The sequence below is a fragment of the Macrosteles quadrilineatus genome, unplaced genomic scaffold, assembly GCF_028750875.1.
Source record: "Macrosteles quadrilineatus isolate MER2022 unplaced genomic scaffold, UCM_ALF_1.0 Scaffold_8__2_contigs__length_117827958, whole genome shotgun sequence".
Lineage (NCBI taxonomy): Eukaryota > Metazoa > Arthropoda > Insecta > Hemiptera > Cicadellidae > Macrosteles > Macrosteles quadrilineatus.
Window position 1 is genome coordinate 9,326,985 of NW_026542601.1, and position 26,691 is coordinate 9,353,675.

General features: G+C 33.2%; 1 protein-coding gene across 6 annotated transcripts in view; it reads left to right on the forward strand.

Annotated features, from left to right (window-relative positions):
• LOC128999867 (uncharacterized) overlaps positions 1 to 26,691 on the forward strand; it is a 50,619-nt gene that overhangs the window by 142 nt on the left and 23,786 nt on the right. For 5 of the 6 annotated variants that reach the window (XM_054426594.1, XM_054426593.1, XM_054426595.1 and 2 more), the window contains exons 2-3: positions 11,405 to 11,503; positions 25,986 to 26,077. In XM_054426594.1, the coding sequence (XP_054282569.1) occupies positions 11,405 to 11,503; positions 25,986 to 26,077 (191 nt within the window). Of the gene's footprint in view, positions 1 to 9,767; positions 9,875 to 11,404; positions 11,504 to 25,985; positions 26,078 to 26,691 lie in introns of those variants that run through there. The other variant, XM_054426596.1, reaches the window with a different exon arrangement.

Sequence of the window (26,691 nt, forward strand, 5' to 3'; positions counted from 1 at the left end):
GAGTTGGAGAGTAGGGTTAACGTTCTTATTTGCTGCAGAGTATCTTGCATCCTTATTTTGAGTATTCTTAGGAGGTAGGCCTAACTGCAATCTATAGAATAGATCCTTTGTAAATGTTTAATTAAAATAAGGCCTTGTTCATTGCTCCTTTACAGAAGATTACTGGGTACCGGGGATTGTGTTAAATTTGTCTGAGACGTAAAAAAACACATATAAGTTTAGGCCTAACTTACATGCTGTGTCATCCAGAGTGTCAGTGTTATACATGATACATTATCAAAACTTTGGCAGATCAAAATTTTGTGAGCTGCAGCCTAAGTGGTGCATTTTGGCTTGACCCTCAGGTACACATTCTGTGTGTGTACTGTGTACCACCAATATGTAAAATTAATGATTGATAGTGCCAAACTTAATGTTAACTACAAAGAGTAGGCCTATCTGGAGTTAATAGGATATGACACTTATGAGTATGATGTATGGTGGGAAACTGTGTCGAGGAACAGGAACTCTACTTGAAATGTTGATGGATTCATAGAAGGATCAACCAGATAGTATCGAGTTTAAACAGTGCGTTACAACAGACCGAGGAGAAATGATCACAGTAATAAAAAGCCCAAAACCATACAGTCATACATACTCATTAGTGTCACATACTATTAACTCCAGTTATACTGTTCAATGAAATGGCGACCATAAATAGTAGGTTACTCTTTGTAGTTAACATTAAGTTTGGCACCATCAATCATTAAATTTACATATTGGTGGTACACACGCACATGCACAGAATGTGTACCTGAGCGTCCAGCCAAAATGCACCACTTAGGCTGCAGCTCACAAAATGTTGATACTGCCAAAGTTTTTAATGTATCATATCATAGATAAAAGGAGTCTAGACAATACTGCTTTTGTCTATGATCATATGTATAACGCTGAGACTCTGGATGAGTCTTCTTGAACGCTAAGTAAATCCAGTCCATTTAAGTTACATAGAACCAAACGCTTTTGATTTTAGGATATTTTGGTTCTTAATATTTTTTCTAGACATATTCTAGCTTTTAATTTTGTAACAAGTTTACTATTGCATTGTTACTAATTTGTGTATATAGATTTTCTATACCAAAATCTCCGTGCGGGGCCTGACAAAAATGGCCACTACTTCCAAACGGAGATAGATACAAAATTTAAAAAAAAAAATTGTTTTAATGTCCTAATTATAAGGGTAAAAACATATATAAAAAATATGAAAATACAAAATGGTCAAGCAACCTTCATTGGATCACTTCAGATGGATTGACCCAAAATTGTGTTTTTTAATGAGTAAGTTAGCCTCCCTGGGTTTGCTGCCACAAGGAGGGTGGCATGTCCCGATTTTTCTCTAACCCTAGATGGCAACCCTCGTTGAATTGGTCGTGGCATGTAGATTTGCCATCAAACAAAACATTTTTCAAATTCCATCAGGGCTCTGCCCCAGTGCCCTTCAAAGTTAACATGTTATTCACGATTAAGTTTAACTTAGGTGGGGTTCCCAGAGTGGTGTTTTGTTATAAGACCACCAATTCAATGGTTAAATTGAATTCACATGTAAACTTATTTTTGTTTCTCGCAAACTCTCAACATCACATACGACCCAGTAGGCTATTAGGGTTTTTACTTATTATTAGTTTATAATAATAATAATAATTAGTTTATAGGCTAATAAAAGTGACCACTATCATCCAATTGCAGATTAGAAAATTGCTGTATATAATCCGAGTTCTCGTTTTTGGTGGATTATGTAAGGTAACTTAATTGGTACTGTTGTGTTTACAGTAAATAAAAAATGTTTATTGTTTTGTTGGTGAAGAAGAGTATGAATAATCTGGAAATGATAGATCTTATGATGGAATGATGGAAAGCATTGCACGATGTCCAAGTGTCATGATATCCAACGATATAAGTCAGTATCATGATGTCCAAAATACAATTCTTCAGCAGTCCCATGATGTCCAATATATAATATTTGACTTTTGCACGACGTCCAAATCTCATCATGTTTAAAAGTACAGTAACTGCAGAAAACATAGTCTTTCTACAAGCTCTGGACGTCATGGGATAGGTCCTCGTGCAACAGCGCACTTTATAGGCCTACTCTTAACCTAGCAGTAGCACCACGTCTAAAACCGCTGCCAGTTGCACGACGTCCATTAGCTCAGCGCTTTCCCTCAATGTCCGCGCCTTCACACCATTGACTGTTTTACCGTTATGTAGTGCATAGGCCTACTAACGTAACCTCACTTAACCTAACATACCTAACCTAACCTTGCTCCGCATGCAGGAGCTCTGAACGTCGTGCTACAGTGCTGAGGTATTGGACGTCGCGCAACTGGCATTGGCTTTGCATGTGGTGCTACTGCTAAGTTTTTAGAGGATTAAGTGCGCTTTTGCACAGCGAACTATCCCATGACGTCCAAAGCTTGTAGAAAGACTATGTTTCTTGCAGTTACTGTACATGACATGATTACCGGACATGATGTGATTTATTATTGTGTCGTACAAAAGTCCAATAGTTTAAATTGAACGTCATGACATTGGCTTATATCATTGGACGTTGTGACGTTTGGACATCATGCAACCAATATATAAACCATAAAAATATAGAATATATAGGATTCTGCTATATTATATTTATGATCCAGCATGAGTTTTTGATCTAAATATATATCTATAAACAAGCAAACTACAACTGTTAATTTATTCTCCACAAGCATAACATAGGAATTTAAAATAAAAAATTGTGGGGATACAGTTCCACAGAGAACCTACAATATATTATGGGATGAATAACGATATATTTAGAAATGTATTGATTTTGAACCAGTTTGATACCATAATGATTTTAATTGTACCATATGATATGAATAATACCCCCTAAGGAAACCTGCAGACTTTTAAGCGAATTTCAACTTGTCTGATTAAATTTTTAGGCACGGGTACTAAAATATTTCCATGTATAAGACATATTTATTCCCCAATTGAATAACACTAGATTTAACATGTGCTTAGGTTTGCTGCTACAGGGAAGGACAAAAGTGTTTTTTGACCAAATGTTAATAGCCTAGGATGAAAATAGCCTAAATAAATTTGCCAAATTTGATTGATATATTGTAACGGTTGTCAATATTGATCGGCTCTAAGAGTTAATGTTTACAACCGTTAACAAGAACAGTTGTTAGAACAAGGGTCAACCCCGATAACAGCGACTAGCTTACGTCGCCGGCCGCTGGAGGCCGCTGAACACGGAAGTAGTCCACGATATCACAGCTGTAGCTCGCTACTCCTGTGGCTGATAAAACCAGAGCCGATGGCCGTTTGAGGACAGTTGAAATCAGCAATTGAGTTGGGTTGAAAACAGTTCAGTCCGATCAAAGTCAGTTGAAACCAAGCGAAGAAGTCCAATTGAAATCCCAGCTTATTTTCTTTGGTGATGGCCACTTTCACTTTTCAAGTCGAGTAGCCTATTGCTGTAAGATAATAATAGACTATTATTTGGGAAGTAAAGCACTTGCAGTATATTTCAGATAACAAATTTTTTTAGCTTTAGAAAGACCGGCGGGTTAGCCTGGCCAGTAAGGAATTATTTTAATTTATTAAATTCTTTTTATTTTAGAAAGACCGGCGAGTTAGCCTGGCAAGTAGGGAACTATTTTATTTTATTAAATTGTTGTAGTTTCGAAAGACCGGTGAGTTAGCTTGGCAAGTAGGGAACTGTTTTGTTTATTAAACTGTTTTATTTTAGAAAGAATGGCGAGTTAGCCTGGCGAGTAGGCAATTATTTTAGACTAGTGAAGTATTTTGGCTTAGAAAGACCGGCGAGTAGGGAGTTATTCTTTTGTATTAGATCGGTTTATTTGAGGAAAGACCGGCGAGTTAGCCTGACGAGTAGGGTGATACTCTAGTTTACTGAGCTGGTTAATTGGATAAAGACCGGTGAATTAGCCTGGCACTAGACACGCGAGAACAACGCAGCGTCGAAAATTGTTTCAAAAGGGATCATTAAAGCGATGATTAGTGTGTGACATTGTTGACCCCCTGTGATGAGGTGTCACTCTGAGATTTAACAGACAACAAATACGGTTGGTTAAAAATCAAATAGCGGAAGGACCTTGGTGTTTTCCAGCTCGACTTGAGCAATTCGGAGCATTTTATTTGTAAGGCGATGCGGTATAGGAGCATAGTACAGGAGAGCCTTAGATAGAACCCCAGCAAGCCGTAGCACCTTACAATATATTATCCATAAACAAGCAGGGCTAAACTAGCTACAACAGTTTTAATTTTCTCCATAAGAATAACATGAGAATTTTAAATTTGAACTTTTAAACTTTTTTTTGTAATTGTTTGCCATACAACAACGCTTCAATATGGGCTACTAAATTATTTCCTTTTATAAGCTCTACAAAATGGTTTAGAAAGAAATAGTAAAATGTTATGTTTTTATGGCCAAACATTTTTACCCCATATAACCCCCATAAATCCCCATTCCCACAGTCTGATTATGCTGGTTCACAAAGTCATTCAAGTTTATCCAGCCCTACACCTCCAAGCCAAATTTCATCTTAATCGGACCAAAATTACTTGCGTTATCACGTTCACGGATACATATAAAATATATGTTGTATGTAGGTGACTATGTATTTTCCTGTAGATGTGTATAATCTCTTTATAAATTAAAATAGGCTAAAAAATGCACAAAAAATTAATTTTAAAATATAAAAAAATTAACATGGTCCCTAATAGGTTGCCATGTTGGTGACAAAATAACAACAAAATATAAACAGAAAAATCAAAACAAATGGAAGAAATTCCAATCACATGTTTTATTTATAGTGTGGGGTTAAAATAGAAAAGTCAAATTACATATTTTTGATTTTGATTTTTCGACCACTGGACGACCACTAGCATGTCTTTATTAATATATAAATCTATAATAATATTTAAATTAAATTAATTGATTATTTAGTAAACAGTAAAAACAAACATGATTACGATCTATGGTATTGGTAGAAAAACAAATGGTCTACCACTACTACGTTTACCTTCATTTCGTTTACCTCTATTTGATTTGATCATTGAATCTAAGATTATTTACCCAATAAGGGTTTAAGATAAAATAACCATAGATCAAAAGTCACTTGTTTACGCTTTGCCCTAGTTTTGCGATCTTGACTTTTTTACCTGTTCTATTCTAAGAATATCTTGTCCAATGCCCATGCCAAGTTTTCTCTTTCACTTTCCTTAGCTGTCAAATTGGTCGCCGTCCTTTTAGTAAAATTTTTGTAAAATATTTGTACCTAATGTAATTCTGGTAGGGATTTTTTTTATTTTTCTCCTTACTTCTTGATTGTATGTTTCAGAATAAAAAATGTACATATAATATTCACCTCCCTCAAGTAACAGAAATAAACTACTTGGGCATGCACTTAGATGCAAAGCTTAATTGGAAGGCATATATCTGGACTAAAAGACAACATCTAAATTTAAAAACAACTAAACTTAATTGGCTTTTGGATCTAAATCAAAACTCAGTACACAAAATAAATTGTTACTGTACAAAACAGTTCTTAAACCAATTTGGACTTATGGTATTCAGCTTTGGGGATCAGCAAGTACCTCAAACATTGAAATTATTCAACGTTACCAATCAAAATTATTACGTAAAATTGTCAACGCTCCTTGGTTTGTTACCAACAGAACACTTCACAATGATCTTCAAATTCGAACAGTAAAAGAAGAAATTACAAAATCTAGTGAAAAATACATTATAAAATTGGAAAATCATTCAAATCATCTTGCACTTAATTTATTGGACAATCACAACACCATTTACAGACTGAAGCGACAAACGATATTGGACCTACCATTCAGATTCGGCTAAGTGTTATAAAAGTTCTCTTTGTTAGCTAGTGTTGACGGTGGTCAATCACTAGCTCATTTTCCTCAAGTTATTTTTGTATTACTACATATCATTTGCTTATTGTTCAACTTGAACAGATTGTAAATTAAATAAAGTTAAAAAAATATATATTTATATTTCAAACAGATGTTATATTGCTGAAGAAGGGCCTACATTTTAAAGTTAGTAGTCAAGGTAGTAGTGTCTGCTATGAAGCTGACCTGAATCGGACACAATAATTACAATACTATTATGTCATTGATAGCATTTTAAATCAAAGAATGTTTAAATTTATGGCCAAGATTTCTTCAATCCTAACAAATGGTTTAAGAAAGGTATTTTGAAAACTATTCAACTTAAAAGGCCGGGAAACTTGTATCAATAGCTTTTCAAATTAAATTGTATAGTAAAAATATATCTGACACGTTGTTCAAAGGTTTACTGCGGACATTTTCCATCACCAATTTAAAAAAAAAAACAATACACAACGTTTCAGGATCTGGAATCTGATCCCGTCCTCAGGTGATAGATTATAGTGTTTTGTGATGTGTTATATTTTGCATGTTGTATCATGACTTGACTGCTATACAGTGCATATTTTTTTGACTGCTACCCTCTGTAGTGTATTCCAACATAGGTTGGGCGTTTGTTTATTGTTAGTTGTAATGTGTTATTTAAGTTTTTTCACCTGAGGACGGGATCAGATTCCAGATCCTGAAACGTTGTGTATTGTTTTTTTACATTCGTGATGGAAAATGTCCGCAATAAACCTTTGAACAACATAAACTCACCATCACCAACAATGAACTTCAAACAAAGAATGTCTTACACATTTAGCAAAGCTGATGTTATATTTGATTTCTATCAGAGTATAAAAAAGTAAAAAGTAAATTTTTAATTAATTAATAGTCTTGGTAGGCCTATGGATTTTAAGGCCAAGTCTAGTTGCTTCTTGGGACTTAAGTACTAGTTAATATATTTAGATTTTTTATAGACATTAATTGACCGTAACTTATAACCATCAAACTTTTTTACAAATTTTCCTTTTATCTAAAGATCATTGCACTAGAATCCTCTTGCGTGCGTATAAATAGTATTTATTCAAATACAGCTAACAACTGTTATAAAGTTTTTATTTTTTGTATGTTTTGACATCATTAGAAATTCATGATTTTAAGACTCTGCTCCAAACCCTTGATACTATAATAACTTTCGATTTTTTTTAGTTAGCATCAATAATTTAGGCTATAGTACATTTGGAAAATGAATCCGTCTGTAGAACCAATCCAAATTCAGAAACAGGTGATTTTAATGGTAAAAATAAATAATATCCATAATCTGAATTTTACTAGGGTAGGGTTAACCATATGATATTATGAAGTCTTCAATTTCATTAGAGCAAACTGTTTGGTACCGGTACTCGTAAAAATATACGTGTTTGCTCCTAGGTAAATAGCTTTTATAACACCTATTGTTTGTAGTATTTTGACAACATTGTATAAAATCTCATCTCCCCACTCCAGTCTAAAATCCCTTACCATATACATCAACGTTATCAGTCGTAATTAATTGTTTTTGTTTTATCAGTGAATATTCTAGCTGTAGATAAAGTTTGTTTGGAAAGCATATGGAATAAGCTGTGAGTTAACATTCGCACGATACTGTTTCAAATAATGTCTATTAATTTTCCACTTGAGTTGAAAGGTTATGTGTTTTAATTGTACGTAGGTAAGACAACAAGCTATAGTTTTCTAGTTTGTAAAAATATTGATTGCTTTTACGTTCATTACATAAATGAACGTAAAAGCTTAATATTTTAGTGGGGTAAAACATTCATTTTTGTGTAATATAAGTAGCCTGTTGGCACTTTGTCAATTTTAATCACTTCTAAGCAGTTCTTTTTGTTTCAAACCCAAAACATAGTATTTAGCAAATTTCTTTGTACACTATATTGTAGAGCTTAAAAACAAACAAAAAAGTACAGCATATATAGAAGTGTTGTTTTACGCTTAATAAATATGGAAACAATTCCAAAAAGCTATAAATTTAAATTTCCCATGCTTCACAACCAGAAAAAAAAATCAGTTTCATAATCATTGACAAAGATTTAGAATATATAATCTATGATAAAGTTTTAGATTAAACAATCCTACCACATAGTTGTGTAAAATATATTTAATTTCTTTGGATTGGCTGTCAATTTTTTTTTAATTAGCATTCGGCAGTTCTTTTTGTATACATTGAAATGTCAAAGCAAAGATAAACATAATGAGTTCTCTCATCCTGCTAAGGAGACCAATCTATATTTACCTTTGAAAACCTCACCTCAAAACTTTGGACATCCACAGGGTGAAGCCCGAGGGGAAAACAATGAAGTGAATAGGCCTATGACGTTGTGGAAATGAGAGACCAATTAAAATTTGCTTAGTCAGCAGATTTGCTGCGGCAGGGGTATTTTTTCTAAGTTTATTGCTTAGATTACTAAAACACATATATTTCAATCAATATAAACTCCTTTTAGCTACTACGAGGAGACCTATATGCAAATAGTGCATTTTAATGGCGTTGAAAACTTCATTCCAAGGTAAAAATAATAATGCAATACCTGTTTAATTTTCAAAGATCTACACCATAAAGGTTGAAGAGTGATCTACCTACAAAGTTTACAATAATTACCAAAAAATAGTCTTTTTAAAATTTATAAAAACTGAAAAATATAATCTATAAACTATAAAAACTTTAAAACTGTTTCCTCTTGTTTACAACCTGACTGTGGTTAAACTGAACATTAAACTGAAGGACCAGATGTTATATCTTACTAATATTATAAATCTGAAAGTTTGTGAGTTTGTGTGTATGTTTGTGTGTATGTTTGTGTGTGTGTTTGTGTGTGTGTTTGTTGCTCAATCACGCATAAACTACTGGACGGATTGGGCTGAAATTTGGCATGATGATAGCTCACATTCCCGATTAACATTAAAGCATATTCTTATCTCAAAAACCCTTTCGGGCTCCGCCCCAGTGGCTCTGTAGTTCCCCATGTTAATCTTATGATTTTTCATATTTAAAAGGAATTAATGAATCTTAACAGCTGTTTCAATTATACAAGTTGGTTCTGTTCTATGATATTCAATAGCATAAAAGTTACAAGGATTACCAACAGGGTGCAGCACTATTTTTTTTTTTTTTTATTTATGACAACAGCTAATTTCCAACCAAAAGGTGAGTGAGCGTAGCGAACGAACTTCAACCTGGAGGCGAGTTAGCGTAGCGAACGAGCTAACCTGAAGGCAAGTGAGCGCAGCGAACGAGCTCCAACCTAAAGGTGAGTGAGCGTAGCGAACGAACTTCAACCAGGACGTGAATGAGCCATGCGAATACTTATGAAGTTAAACGGGGCGAAGCCCGCGGGTACAGCTAGTTATATTATAATTCTTATTTTTAAACTGTTTTAAAGAGAGGCTGGTCAACAACACTTTGGATATTTGAAATTGAACTCAAGAAACAATTTTAACGAATAAGGGACAAAGCCCCTAAGGAAATCACTTTTTTCATTCCTATTCGCAGGTGTACTGGATTATGGGCCTTGAAATGACACCTCAATCGTGAAAATCGGTTGCGTAGGACAGCTGAAAAAAGGGATGTAACAGAGAACCCCTTATTGTATTAAGTGTATAGATAATTGAAACATTTTACATGGTAGGGGTGTTCCTATAACCGGGCCTGTCCGTAGTTAGGTTTAGAAGATTGATCCTGTGTGACGACACATTGCAGGTGCCAATGTTGCCAACTTTTGCTCGTGTTTGCTATTTTTACCTCGCCTACTACCCAAGTTGTGGAGGTGGACACAAACACATAGTTGCATTTGTGAATCCATCGCGACTCATATAGTCCTGTTTTCATTTGAGGACGGATTTTCAAAGTTTTGGATTTTATTGTTGACAGGTATGTTGAATAATTTTATAGGCTAAATTATTTTGAATTTTGGACCACCTTGAAGGTTGAAATGCGTAGCTGGCTCGATGAATTGCTGCAATTTTTTTGTCAAATTAAATATGTAAGTTTTTATATTCACTTAAACTTGTGATTGAGATTAAATTGATTTAATAAGTATAATATCGTAAGTAATTAATTAAATTATATTTAAAGTCAGGTAAACAAAAGGTAATCCAATATAGTTCAAGTTTGGTAAAAAAATGCACAAAACTTACACAAGTGCTTTTCTCATGAAGATTATCACAAATGGTTGACATTTCAAATAACACTTGTTTCTCTCTATTAGCAAATTTCGCTGTAGGGAAGTAGCTATTACTGTAGTTGGCACGGTAAGACATAGGCCCGGGACCGATTTACTTTTACATTTTGATGTCCCCAGAGGCAAAAAACACCATTCGTTCAAATTTATATACATATATGTCCGTGAACGCAATATCTTGAGTAATTTTTATCCGATTTTGATGAAATTCGGTTTCAAGTGTAGGGCAATATAAACTTGAATGAGTTTCGTGAACCAGCATGATCGGACCATGGGAACGGGGGTTTTATGGGGCAACAATTTTTTTGACCCTCAAAACACAAAATTTCCCAATTTCAATTCAATTCAAAATATCTTTATTCATTCAACAATACAACAAAATAACAATTGACAATTAATATACATTACATAGAATACAAGACATAGTTACCTATAACAAATACAAATTGAGATGAATAGTTAGGTTCCTCATTTTCTCGTGTTGAGGAACCATTACAATCTAAAAGACGTACTGGAGAACAAAAACAAATAATGCATTATGCTATATATAAAGATTAAACATATATAATGGCAAATTTGTATCAAAACAATTTAAAACTATGAAATAAACGTTTTTCCACAGATTCAAATAAAACATTAAAGTGATAGGTAATAACAATAAAATACAGTACAGAAAAAAATCAAAACATGTGTACTTTATCTCTAGACCTCTAGACCTTATTAAATAGCTTAAAAACCAATAATTCAATATATCAAAGTGTTTTTGTACGGTTATTGGTAACGGAGAAAATTCAAAAAATTGTAAACTTAAAATTCCCATGTTATTCTTATGGAGAATATTGAAAAGGTTGTACTTTGCTTGTTTATGGATATATTTTGATCAAACTTGGCAAATTAATTTATTTCATACTAAGCTATTATATTTACTAAAACACACTTTATTAGTTTTAGTTTTCTTGTAGTAGCATACCTTGGTACTCGCAATACCTAATGTTATTTAAATAGATTTAATTGAAAATCATTCAGAGAAATATAAATTTGCTTAGTCGGCAGGTTTGCTGCGGCGGGGGTATTTATTTTATTAATGGTTTAAAATAGCTTACCAAGATATGGGCAATCTAAGATGTAATTAAGTTATACTGACAACATTTTCACAAGTATTGACAATATCTCTCAGATTCTACGCTCACCAAGTCAATGTTAACCTTTACATTGTGCAGGTGTTGGATCCAGCATGACGGAGGAAGGGGTCCCAGTGACGTTGTACGTTTATGACCTCAGTAAAGGACTAGCTGATCAACTGTCTACATTAATTCTTGGTTCGTATACATTTATAACTAAACAGAATTTTAAATGCTTGTTGGTTTTGTCCGTTGAAAATATATTTTTTGTTGTTGTTGTAATTGATTTGTGTTACATCGTTTTTGCCGGTGCGACCTACGTTACGGTATTTAACCTAGTACGAGACTGGCGTGCCGGGTGGCCTATGTTAATCTTTGTAGCACTTGAATTTCTAAAGTATTGATAGTGAGAGGTTCGTCATTGCCACGAGTTGTTTTGCTTGGCGCTTATTGTGCTAGTTTTATTCTTCAATTCGGTATGATTCTTTTTAGATCCAACAATTGTATCGGTGGTCGGGACTCTTCAAAATTTTTTGTAGTGTAGGGTTTTGTCTTTGATGTGATAAAACGGAAGAGAACAATAATTAGTGTAGTGATGCATCGTGGAAGGTACCTAACCTCAAAATTGTGCTTGGCACCTATTTTGTGGTATTTTTTAACTGTGTATTTGGGATTTCCCCCCGCTTTTCCCCTCCATTTGGCAGTACTGAGGGCCTGCTAGCAGTTTTGTTTAGTTCTGCTATCTGTTGGGTTGGAATGTAATCCTACGTTCACAACGACTGGAACACAGTACATGCAACAATGTGCTTCTCATTTGGATGAAACAATATTTTAATGTTTTTGCGCACTCAACCACGTAGCGCATTAGCTGTTCCCGCCACGAGCCATTGCGCAACCGCACTGAATGTGTTAAAATATGACAAGTAGTCACGTGTTTAATAGAAAGTTACAACAAAGATACGCTTTGTCATATTTTCTCCTCTTTCCTCCAATATTAACCTCGTGGTAAATAGAGAAGTCAGATTAGCTTGGGTAAATACAGATGTAACTTGCCAAAATACTACAAAAGATTCAATTTCTCCAAAATTACTTCTTGTTTGAGCTTTTTTTCTAGTTAATGTGTTAAGCGAGAGCTTAATGTTTCAGTTGGTTTACATTGGATAAAACTGTTTACAAATATGTCTTGAAATTTTACGAGCGATGAGTTGCTTGGTTTACCTATTTGTGCAACTCTTTAGTAGACTACTTAAAAATTAAAATAAAAAACAAGTAGATGTCAACTAATGTAATGAGAAATGATTGAACTCTATTGACTGGCTTGAATTGCATTCCCATTTTGCACATTTAATGGTTTAAAATGTATCAACAATCCTGAAGTCGATTTTGGGTTATTATGATTTTATGATACTTTTGTCATTTCCATACTATCAATCAAGAATAACACTTCATATTTGTTCAGTGGATCTTGTAAGATTACAAAAAATCAAACGTTAAAATGGGAACTTATTGTTACATACATTCTGTTCACAAGCTGTGGGTTGAAAATTTGTACAGCTTCAGCTACGTCCAATAGACCAATCATCTATTATATTATTAAAGTGATACAATCAAATTTTATGTAAACGTTTAAGGCTATTTACCAAATAAAAATATAGGCATATGGCACATCAAAATGAAGCTTAGAGTGTGTAGATTTGCCGAAAAGTATTGATTTGCACGAATTTCCTAAGGGCTCTGCCCCACAGGCTGATTTCCAAAGGGCTGCGGCTGGCATGCTTCCAAAGTTTAGATGAATAAATTTAATTTAGTTGATAAAACAGCTGGCCAGTACAATGAACTGGTGTTTGTTTATTTACTCCCAGAAAAATGTTTGTAACGCTTTATGTAGATCGAGGAGCGTTATGTTTGGTTTTAAAGAAAGGTGGTATACGTTTAGTAAAGTAAGTTATTGCTCAAAGTTTCATTTTGTAATTTATATAGTAAGCTACATGTAAAGAGGCTTGACTAAAATTGAAGAATTATGGTAAAATATGTCATTCATGAAGCATCAATATGAAGCAATTGATGCTATTGCTACGCTAAGGTATGTTGTCATATTCTTTTGGATCTATTGACATCAAAAGTAGGGGTTTGAAAGTACTTATTCTTAGTAAGTAGGCTTACACTTAATCAGTTTATATTTTCAAACTAAATCATAGAGTTGCTGTATTTTAAAACACACATCAGCACCACTTTAGGTCTCTAGGTCACATTTTCTTCCCGTTGCAAAGCACGGGTATAGCAGCTTGTATCACATTAAATGAAGTTACCCGACAGCTGATTATTGTGTTGGATTTGAAATTGAGATATTTGTTTGAAACAATAAATGGGTCTATTTGTATGCCTTTTAAATTTAACATTCTTAGTGATTTTACTCATTGTAGCTCTGAATCCTGAGGTAGGCCTGATCGTAACAAAAATTATACTTTTAGTTAAAGCTTTAACAAACATGATGTAGTTGGATTGTTGATAAAGAAAGGAGCAAGATAAACAGAATGCCTAAACTGATAGTCTAGCTGATAGCAATCGGTAAAATCTATTTTGAGAACGAGTGGACTTGAAAGTGAACAAGCGTGATGACCAAGGCATGCCGCGATTGCCAAATGGGCCACGGCTGAGAAGTCAAGGGTGTATTGTACACATCTAATGATGTTTCTTTATATTTTTCTAACAATTCATTTCGGCATCTTTTTCTATAAACACTGATTAACTGAATGTTTTAAAGTTAGTAGTAATTCACACAAACGTTTAAAAACATCTTTCCTTGAATAGAACTAAATATAAGTGACATTATTTACTGAGGTGTGAAAATTTTGAAGACACCACAGACAACACAACAGTACATATTGTAAGATTTAGACCTGGGATGGATTTACTTTTTTGTTTTATATTCCCATAGGCCAAAAACAATATCGGTTCAAATTTATATATATATTTATTTAATGTGTGTGTCCATTAGCATGTAAATTGAGTAAAAATGATGCATGAAATTTGGTACAAACAACAACACTTACATTTATTTGGGTGTTGGCAAGTTCAACCAGTATGATCAGACCATGGGAAAGAGGTTTTATAGGGATAAAAATAGATTTTTACATTTTTAACCCCCTGAAAAAAATTGTTAATTTCTTTCTGAACTATTTTGCAGAGCTTAAAAAAGAAATAATTTAGTATACTGGATTGCATTTGTATGCTTAACTGTTACAGAAAACATAAAAAATTTAAAGTTCTCATGTTATTCTTAAAGAGGATAAATAATAAACTGTTGAGCTTGCTTGTTTAATTTGAAGAATGTGTTAATTTCATTCTAAGCTATCAACATAAAAATATTGATAATAAATATTTCTTCAGCATTTCAATAAAAACTCTTAGTTAAAAATCTGTCAACTTTATATTAAGGGGATATATTAGTAGAAGCCAGCTGCTAGGTAAATGGAAATTTGCAGGTTTGCTGCGGCTAAGGTTTATAATAATTACTAGCAGAGTACCCGTCCTTCGTACGGGGTTGGAATATAAGTATAAAATGCTTATTGCAGTTATACTCAAGCTTTGCGTTTGCAATAAGGGAGGACACAGTTTGATAAAATATGCTTTTTTAAATTTACAGGATTCTATAGTATTACACATCTACCATAATGTTCTACTTAATGCCTTAAATGTTCTACCACTACACCTAAACAATAGAGAAAAATAAATTATCAACAATTCGCAAAATATCACAAATCATTCATGAAATGAAAAACATAAACATAACTGTAAACAATCCTACTTTGACAATTCTCATTGCGAATCACAGTTTTTTGTTGCTGCTTAGTTCAAATTAGCTGTTTTCATAAATGCAAAAAAAATATAGTGCTGCACCCTGTTGGTAAATCTTATAACTTTTTAATGCTTTTCCATATCATAGAACCAACTTTTTTAGTTGAAACAGCTGACTAAATTCTTTAATTCCCTTTAAATATGAATACTCCTAAGGTTAACATGGGGAATTACAGAGCCACTGGGGCGGAGCCCAAAAGGATTTTTGAGATAAGAATATGTCTATATTTAATTGGGAATGTAAGCTATCATCATGCCAAATTTCAGCCCAATCCGTCCAGTGGTTTATGCGTGATTGAACTTCAAACACACAAACAAACAAACAAACACACAAACTTTCACATTTATAATATAAGTAAGATAACTATCAATTATTAATAGTTCCTTTAACAAGTTTTTTTCTCATTTTTTTATAAGTCATTGTGAGTTTTTCTAAATTGCACCTGTATTTTTTTTTCCTACTTGGTTGATGTTGTCCTATATTCAGCAATCCAAATGTTCTGGATTTTTTTGACGATTCTCATATTTCAGTCAAGTTGAGATTCCAAAATGTGTGTGGTGTTTGGCAAGTCTTCTGGTCTCATTTAGTTCCGAGTTCATATTTTAACTTTCTATTTTCAGTTGTTTTCTTGCTCTGACGTTGATGTATAAGTGTCCTTATGATCTAATAAACAAAAACCATAGGTACATAAACGTATGGTTTTTGTTTAAAATGTCTTTATTTTACACTGTTATATCTTTTCTCATGGTGTTAAACCATTATCCCTTAACAAACCCCCTTTGTGAAGGTGTTTCAATTACCCCCTCCTAAAAAATTTGTGCTGTATTACTTGAATGGTTTTAATTATAATATTTTGTCCATTAACTTTTTATCCATCCAAATTTTTGGTGGCATGCAGCTACCCTGTGAGGGTTCATTTACCAGTTCTGCAGCAATTTGGGTAAGTTTGACCCCTGGAAATTGAAGTGGGATCAGGTCACTGATTCGCAAAGGTGTGTGAAGCAGCAAACATATTTTGATTCGATTCAAAGAATTTTTTATTTGAATCAATGCATTTAAATTCAAAACAATACTTTTTTTCATATTTATCAGTGGAGTGAAGTACAAGAATTAAAATTTACCAGATTTGTGTTCTGCAAATTTTTTTAAATATGGTATTTGACCTGTATGTTTACATACATAATACAATGACTTATGACTTTTAGGTGGTAAAATATTTATTTTCAATCTTATATTAGAAGAGACTGTATTACTGGAAACGTCACTAAATTGCTTGTTTATATGTTTTTATGACTGTAAACGGCCACATACTAATCACGCTAAACACCTTAATTGTGACCATAAACATTGTCCAAAACACTTATTGCCCCTTGCGATCATAGCAACATTATGATCTGCAACCACAGCGGCACCACGAATGTCTTCCTCCATCACAGAAATATTGGTCATCGTCTCCTGTGTTCGTCTTACTGCAAGAACCACCAGAACACCAACAGTGAATAGACACTTACTCTTAGAAATGTCCCTCTTTAATATCCCCTATCAAAAAATCACAATTTAATGTACAATTCACAGACCTTTTCTCGTCATGAAAATTCACATACAATGCCTGGTTTCTGTGATTTATAAGTTGGCTAACCCTAATTAGCACTTCAGAACACATAACATTGTTTTTTACTGAATTCATTAATCTTTTTCCCAACAGGTGGTTTGAATTAGTTTAGTATTTTGATTAGCCGAGTACGGATTAGCAGGACCCTGGTATAGTTGGTAATTGATACAATACAGTTAATATATAAATTTAAATATCGTATATTATGATAACACTCCTTACTCACTCACAGATAGTAAAAATTAATTCACTAGCACAAGCTAGATTTATGACATCTGACATCCCTCACATATTGTGAATTTTCAAAACAATCATCTCTACCTTAGGCATGTCTATGAGCAAAGTTTGGCCCCCACAGTACAGAACAATATGACCTTAACCCAAGACAATGGCTGCCACACATTTGGCAGTGCACAGAGGTTCTCACGAATAATTAACCTTCAAGATTACGTACTGCAGTCTCAATCTATAAATAGTCCCAGTAATAGTCCCTACAGGTGTTCTATGCCGAGTGCATTGTAATTCTGGGCTATGTATAATTTTCTTATTTACTTCAGTTCTATTTCTTTTGAGCGTACACTCTATAAATAAACCAATCATCTTGAGTCTGTAACTCGTCACTTTACTTTTGATCTGAGCCCAAGACAATTAAAAAATAATTTTGTATCTACTTTGTCTTTCACAAATGAACAGCACGTGCCCATTGTGTGTCCAAAACGTAAACTAGAACTGTAATAGAGTTGTAAAGTAATTGGAAGCGACCACTTGGATTCCTGCCAACTTTTTGTTGCGAATCCCGCAACTGTAATAGTGTCACAATGGTGCTAAAATCTGAAATTGTTTACTCGGCAAATCTAAAAATACAATATTGTTTACGTCAGAAATGACTTGGTTATATTTTAGCTGTCCGAATTTGTATTACATTGGGGTTTATTTACTTTTTGTCTTGAGTCCAGTAAAGAAAGAATTAGGAAAATTGCTAAAAATATTAACTATGTGAAGCTTCTAGTCATGTAAGGAGGGATATCTCAAACTTGTATTTTCTTGTACATTAGGCTTGCAACCTCTTATTTTTTGTATCAAGCAAAGCAAGGAGTGAACCAATACATAAAAAATACCCCCGCTGCAGCCAACCTGCTGCCAACCTTCCATTTGCCTGATATGATTTTCAATTAAATCTATTTAAATAACATTAGGCTTAACAAGTAGGCCTACCGTACCTAGGTTCTCTGATACAGGGAAACTAATAAAGTGTGTTTTTAGTAAAATATTGATAGCTTTTTATAAGAAAATTTGCCAAGTTTGAAATCAAAATATATCCATAAACAAGCAAACTACAATATTTTCATAGTTCTCCATAAGAATAATATCCATGGGAAATTTAAATGAACAATTTTTTTTTTATTTTCTCCGTAACCAATAATTGCACAAAAACACTTTGTTATATTAACTTATTTGTTTTTTTAAGCTCTTTAAAAAGATCCGGGGAGAAATTGGGAAATTTCGTGTTTTTAAAAAAAGAGATAAAGCCATTTTTACTCCATAAAAATTTTTAAGATTTTTACCCCATAAAACAGAATAAATCCCCTGAAATGAATGTTAAACTCCGTTCCCATGCTCTGATTGTCCGATCATAGTGGTTCGCAAACTCAAGCTTATCCCGCCTTACACCTTTAAACCAAGCTACTTCCCTATAGGGAAATTTGCTAATCTTTTATATTATTAAAGTGATACAATCAGATTTTATGTAAACTGTTAAGGCCATTTACCAAATAAAAATATAGGCATATGGCATATCACAATGAAAGCTTAGAGTGTGTAGATTTGCCGAAAAGTATTGATATGGACGAACTCCCTGACGGCTCTGCCCCACAGGCTGATTTCCAAAAGGCTGCGCCTTGCATGTTTTGGAAGTTACTATTTGATTAATTTAGTGAACAACAGCTGGCCAATGCAATTGACAATATAGTTTGTTTGTTTACATTTTTGTTTACTTATTTTATTATTTAATTTTATGTTCTTAAAATAAGTGCGGCGAATGGACAGTGAAGCTATTTCTAGCTGTTTGATACAAGTGAGTGATTAAAGGTGTTCAAAACACGATGGATATGATATTAACAAACCATGTATGTTCTTCGGATCGTTCCAAGAGGTTGTCACCGAACTTTAACAGGTCGCAATTTCTTTGAAAAGTATTAAGTAAAGTATTGAAGTCGTCGTGAGAGCTGCGTGTTCAGGTACAACCTCGGCCAATCTTAGGACGTAAGGTATGAAGGTTCCACTGCTTTTAACATCCTTTCAGATAACAATTTCTCAAACTTGGGCCCTTTAAATAAAATATAAAGTCAAAGTTGATTAAATTAATTTAATGGTGGCTTCTGTTCACCCGTGAATTCGCGGGTAGAACCTCTTGTAATCACAAACAATATGTTTTGTTGGTGTTGTAAGGTGTATTGCGGGGATGGGGTTGTGGCTTTTTCCGTATCTGCTATCCCAAAGAGCGCTATTCTGTACAGCCTCACAAATAAGTAATCGGATAGTTTGAGTCAAGCCAGGATATTCCAAAGTCCGTACCACATATATTTTTTGCCTATCTAGATATTTTAATATTGGATATTTTAGTATAAGCTCGGAGTAGAGTGGCACTTCACCACAACGGGCCAATGATGCCCAAACTCATCATCGCTTCAGTATTTTTAGGACTAATTCTGTGGGTCGATACAACCTAAAATATTACACAAATTGTTAATAGATATGTTAAAAGGAATTAGAGATATGTATACTTTAATTATTTAACAAGGCTTTAAAAAATTAAACCAATGCCGTATAATACAAGCGGGAATATTAAAATCTCAAGCTCATTCACCACCAGTTAATTGAGTAGGGCCTATACAATTAATTATAGAAGCTGGAAAAGAAATCCAGGCTCATTTTCCAGACTTTAAAAGACTGAAATAATATCATAAATTAAATTTGTAATGATATTTCCAGGCTCATTCACATCTAAACCGTTGATGCTCATTCGCCGGTCTTTACAACGAAAATAAAATTAGAAATTAAATCCTAAACCTCAGTTGCCGGACTTTACAAAGTAAAATAATTGCAACATGTTTAAATATATTTGCAAACACTTACTTCATATGCTGGCTATGTTGTAAAGAATTACTTGTGCTAATGTATTTCCGAGGTGAGATTGGATGAGGTTGAAAGTGAAACTGATATTCAATGAGCCAACTGTACTGGAAGTAGCAAGCTCAATCAGTAGTTTAGCTACTTGGAGCGATCTCCAGCGGCTGAAGACACTAGCTGACGGTTGTTATTGAGATTTATCTTTGTCGTAGATGCCACCGCCCAGTTCTTATCAAAGGATGTAAACATCCATTGGGTCAATCAATATAAATTCAAATTTATTTTAAAAATTGAAATCTTACTACACATTGTAGTCTGCTGTAGAACAAAGAATAATATTACATTAAATTTTGCAAGTTTGATTAAACCTAATTATGATAGTTGTTATATAGGTGGTTTCTTATAATATTAATAGAAAATTTTATGGCTGTTAAAGATATTAAATAGAGCACTTGATTTTCCAACTTGAATTTCTTCCAAAATTTCTCAACTTGTTGAGGAATTGTTCCTCTTGATCCAATGAGTAGTCCATATACTTCGAATTTTGATATTTTATATTTCTCTGAATAATATGGGATAGTTTTCTTGTAAATATTTACTTTTTCTTCATGGACTTCCTGTGGCTGATTTTCATTTGTCTCAAGACGAACTGTTGGGTCTATAATGAGACCGAAATCTTTCTCCTTGTCTATAACAATGATGTCACTCCGCCTCACAGAGCCCTCTTCTTCTATAGCCGTGACCTCTTCATAGACCTCGTAACTTTTCTTTCTGAATTGATCAGCTATGATTTTTCTGATGGTATGGTGGCGGGTATTTCGTAGAAGACTACTAAATGGGCACTTTCCAAGGACGTGGGCAAGAGTTTCAAGAGTAAATTTCTCAGATACAGGACAATGCCTGCACTGGTTCCCGTCCCTGGATCTCCCATGAAGACTTCTAAGAGGAATAACGTCTCCGACCATTTTCAAGTATTGTTTGAACTCAGCTTCTGTGAGGCCACAACCTCTAGCCAAATTTTTATTGATCTTGTTACATTCTTTGAAGAGAACCACCCCATTCCCTTTGTATGGAAGTTTACACCAATTTTGATACTCTAAGTCTCGTAAGGTTTCTCGCAGTATCTTGGGTTTTGATTCGATAAATTCAATACTTAAATTCAATTTTTCCAGACAAAACCTAATTTCTTCGTCAAATTGACGAATATTAAGTAAGTAGGGGTTTCCCGTTTGTTTTAATATGCGACATATGTTTATATGTTGGATTGATGATTCCCACATTGATTTACATAACCCAATCCCTTTGTTTTTAGTACTTGTATAAAACATAGAATTTGGCATATCATTTGGAAGATCTAAGATTTCCTTTGTTGTTGATCTTATCACTTTATCAACATCGTCAAAGAATTTCATTGTAATTTTCTTAATTGGTGCGGTTTGAAAAGGATATATTAAAGATGGCCAAATATTATGATTCAATACATACATTTTTTGTTCAGACCTTAAAAAAGGAGAACATGTTAATTTTTCAATTTTGTTTATCAATGAACTAATTGTTTTTTCAGAGTCAAATACTATGCTTTCAGAAAAATTTACTCCTAAGTATTTAATTTTTTCATTAAATGTTATAGATTTTATTTCTTTTGAACATATTTGGAAGTTTTCCTCTTGTAATCTACCTTTTTCAATGTTAATAATTTTAGTTTTTGATATATTTATAGTTAATCCAATTTCTCTGAAGAAGTCACAAATCGAATCGAATAATACAAGAGCACTTTCTCTATTCTTACCAATTAAAATGGTATCGTCAGCAAATCCTAGAATACTTAGAGAAGGCATGTCCTTGCATAGCTTATACCCTAGCTCCTCACTTACGGCATGTTGTGACATTTCAGAGAGGATATGGTCAATACATAGGTTATACAAAGTGGGTGACAATGGAGATCCCTGCATTACACCCCTTTGTATTTTGATGTCCTTTGTTTTCCCTCTATGAGTTTCAACTTTTGTAACATTGCCTATTTGGAGTTTAATTATTATTTCAATCAGTTTCCTAGGAATAGGTAGCTCCTGCAAGACTGAGGATAAGTGGTTATGGCCGATATTGTCGTACGCTTTCTCAATATCCAGAAACATAATACAGCAGTCGGTTTTCTTTGATTTTGCTGATCTCAATACCTCATTTAGAATACTTGTATTAAGATGGGAACCAGGGGTATTAGAAAAACCTCCTTGAAACTGGTTAAATTTGATATATTCTTTTAGTCTTTTGTCCAATATTTTTTCTAATATCCTCCTTAAAACAGAACATATTGTGATTGGTCTCCAGTTATTAACCTCTTTTTTGTCTCCACCTTTATCAATTAAAATAGTTCGTGCTCTTTGAAATGATGAAGGTATCTGGTTTGTAAGGTGTATTGTGTTATAAATTGAACAGAGGATCTTTGCTACTTTCTTAAGTTTTACAATTCTCATTAATATATTGTCAGGTCCCGGAGAAGTGTCAATTTTTATTGCATTTATTGCTCTCACGACTTCTTCTTCAGTAATTTTTTGATTATAATGCGAATCTAAGTCTTTCACTATTGTGTCTTCCACATTGTTATATGACATTTTCATATTTTCATTTGGATTGGAGAAACGTGTGGTAAAACCTTCGTGTAATGTTTTTAGATCAATTTCACATCCTTTATTACCGTCTCCGATTATCCTTCTCACAGCTTTCCTACGCCTATTATAGTATTCAAATTGGATCAGATCATATTCATACTTTTCTTTTCTCTTTTTCCTTTCGTTTTTAGTTTTCCTTTCTGGGTTGGATGATTTCTTATAATTACTATTTTGAGGATAGTCTTGTTTCTCTTTCCTTAATTTATAAAACCTGTAAGAAGGATGTTTAGGCCCAGGAAGATTGTGTAAAGCGTGAGATAAAAACTTGGAAAACTTATCAAAATTTTCAGAGAATAACTCAAAGTGTGTTTGTTCTTCATTGAAGACTGTTAACCAAGAATCGAGATCCTTGTTTATGCGATCACTTTCGCTATTTACTTTGCTTGACATATTGTTTGTTTTATCATCCAATTTGTCTGGAGACTGTGTTTTTGAGCTTTCTGGACAATACTTGTTTAGAATTATATCACGATGTTTATTGTGGTGGCTCTTTGAAATATGGAGAGATAATCCTTTTTTGCTTTTAAAGAGTTTTCCGCATTCGCCACAAGTTTGATCATTTGATTGATCTACTTTACTGTTACATTCCTCACTTTTTTGAAATTTATGATCTTCAGCTGAGGTTTGCTTTATGCCTTCCAACGATTTATTTCTAATCTTAGTTGCTTGACATTTATTATTAGGGACATTTAAACTCTGTTTTTTTAGACATTCAATTTCATTATAGATATTACCTACAAGAAAATCCTGTTTATACATCTTGTCCGATATGGTTAAGTTATTGTTTATTATTCTGTTACAAACAATTTTTGCAAAATGTAGGCAGTACACACCACACTCAACTCTTCCACGTTGTTGAAGACAATCTACTTCTAACATATTAATCTCATCAGTTCCCAAGCTGCATTTACTCAGTCTTTCGGTCATTTTCTTGGCAATCTGACTGTTGGATGGAGATTTTGAGTCAAAATGATATGTTGTGTTTTTATATACGTCACAGATCAACAGAGACCAATGACAAGCATTCTCCTTTTCCTCATTAGTTTTATTATTTATTATTAAGAAAATAAATTCACTTTTTGACAATTTCATTTCATCTTTGATTGTTTTAAGGACAAAACTTTCGCTTCCCACACGCAGCAAATGTACTACAGCTGGAGGAATAAATACACAATTTAGGGGTAGCTGCAAACAATTTGATGCCCAAAGGTCTATCTCGAAGTCTCTAAGTTCATACCACAATTTTGTGGAACTATAACTACAGGTTCTGGTTCTACTTTTTCTTAAATTATCTGATTCTGTTATATAATAATTGTCGTGAGTTGCCTTGATATGAGACTTAAGTCTATAAAAATGTTTTTTACAAAACGGACACTCTTCTTTTGATACATCATTGCTATTTTCAGGCCCAGGGTTTTCTTCTATGTCTCCACATAAAAGAATCAAATTAATCAAAAAGAAGTAAGATACATAAAGCTTTAGGTTAAGTGATCGCCAAATAACTTTCCATTTCGATTTATCTTTTCTGTTCTTTGTTCTATCTAACATTTTGTTTTTTAATGAAAAATCATTTGAAATTTGGAAGTATACACATCTCGTGTTAATTTCAGGATGAATATTTTTAAGAGAAATATGTATGGTTTTTTTGTCTACAGATTGAAACCAATATTTTTACCAGCACTATAATCAGTATTGTTCTTATGAGAGAACCAAAAGAAATTTTTGAATGCATTATTTTCATGTTGCCTAGTAACCAAAAGATTACAGATATTTTAAATTTGATTTCCTAACCCCAAATTAAACACAAACTTCAACTTAAAACTATGAACTTGGTTTGAATTCACTTAAAAAGATTTATACATCCGGACATCACAAACTCACTAATTTAACTGAAATTACATTCAAAATCACCAAAACACTCTGAAAATATCTCAAATTCATTAAAAATGTAGGAACAAAATCTCAAAACAACTTTTAAGTTAGCCACATCAGCTGTATATCCCTATTAACCGTTACAGCTTAAATGCCTAGAATCGAAATATGTAAGGCACTAGACTATTTCATTTCAGACGTATAAAAAGTAAAACTGCCAAACCAAATAAACAGCTGTACAATCTGACACGTCTTGTTCAGTCGACGTTCTTAGAATATATAAACTACAGGCATTTGAATAAATTAGCAACTTACATACCTCATCAAGAATCCTCTAGGTAACTCACTGGTTAATGTGGTTTCTACTCATTTGTGTAGTCACAAAATGAAACAAGAATTCTCTTTACAGTAAAACCTCTATTAAATGTCACTTGTGGGACTATGTCGGTTAGCTTAATAGACGGATTACATGAATTTGTTTATAAATTCACAGCTGGGAAAATAACAGTAATTTGGAAGAAAAAAACGGTTTAGATCGTATCATTTTATTTACAACTATAACCATGATCTTTCATGTTTACTGTTTAGTATATACAGGATTATTCTAAATGATGGACCCATTTTTAATGCTTTATAATTTTTATACTATTAAACTTACCGCTATAAAATACACACCAAACGAAAAAACAACTCAAAGAGTTTATGCCTTCCAAAGACACATCATTTAACAAAATCGATCCAACAGAACTGTATATTTAATTGTACAAAGTTAAAAAGTAATCTCCAACTTACCATCTTTACCACTAGAAATTTGGAGGTTACTTGATGTTTTTGCAAATAACTTTTAAATGGTGAGGAAATCGACCAAAGTGGAAGGTAATATTCCGAAAGAGAATAAAATTTCCTACAATCTACTATTAGGCATTTTTTGAAAATACTCAATCAATGTAGCCTAAATTTGGCTTAAAATAAAAAAAGTGTGAAATTTAATGTTTGCTATGTTTATTGTCTACATTGAAGACAGGGATTTTCTATTTTTTTTTTTTTTTTCATTTTGAGGCATTTTTTAGTACCTTTCTTGAGTATTTTCAAATAATGCCTAATGGTAGATTGTAGGAAATTTTATTCTCTTTCAGAATAATACCTTCCACTTTGGTCGATTACCTCACCATTTAAAAGTTATTTGCAAAAACGTCAAGTAACCTCCAAATTTTTAGTGGTAAAAAAAGTTGGCGATTACTTTTTAACTTTGTACAATTAAATCTTCAGTTCTTTTGGATCAATTTTGTTAAATGATGTGTCTTTGGAAGGCGTAAACTCTTTGAGTTGCTTTTTCGTTTGATGTGTATTTTATAGCGGTAAGTTTAATAGTTTAAAAGTTATAAAGCGTTAAAACTGGGTCATTCATTTTGAATAACCCTGTATTTGCAAGATAAATGCATTATTTTCATCTCACTGTGTTTTCCAGTTTCACTCACTATATTATCGATAATGTTATTGATGTTAAATTTGTTATTATATATTTCTGTATTGTTACAGGCACACATATTGAAGGTGTGTGGCATACTTCTATCGTTATATTCGGCCGAGAGTATTTCTTCAGCCAAGAAGGAATCAATGAATATCCACTTGTGAGTAATGTTTGCTCAATAAAACTCAGCTCAATTCTTTATACAACCATATTCGTTGTAGAATACAAAAATGCACATTTTTTAATGAACCCACTTGTCATCGGGGTTATAAAATGAACTTCTATGATGGGGTTTAAGTTTCACTGTGTGTCATTTTTATTTTTTATTTTTTTTGTGCTTTTACAGATTGGCATTTTTTACATTTTGAAAGGAAATGGTCCAAACCCTGGTCTTGTTTCTATCTAACGTCAACCTTTTTGTTAGATAGCATCATTAATTCATAGCCCAAAGACAAATGGCATCAGGGTCTGGAAACAATCTCGCTTGGATTCGAACCAGCGACCCTCAGATTTGAAGGCGAGCACTATAACTACTCGGTTACCCAGACAATCAAGTCATGCCAATAGTTGACCTTTACAAAAGAAATTCATTAAATGTATAATAGTTCTTTTGTGATAAGAACACTCCTCCAATAAATAATTATATAAATAGAAAAAAAAAGCAGCATTAATGGAAAAATAATGCAAGGTTTCATCACCAAACTACAAAACAACACAATAAAACCTATAATAAATGTATACATTACTTAGAATGTAAAAGTATCAAATGAAATG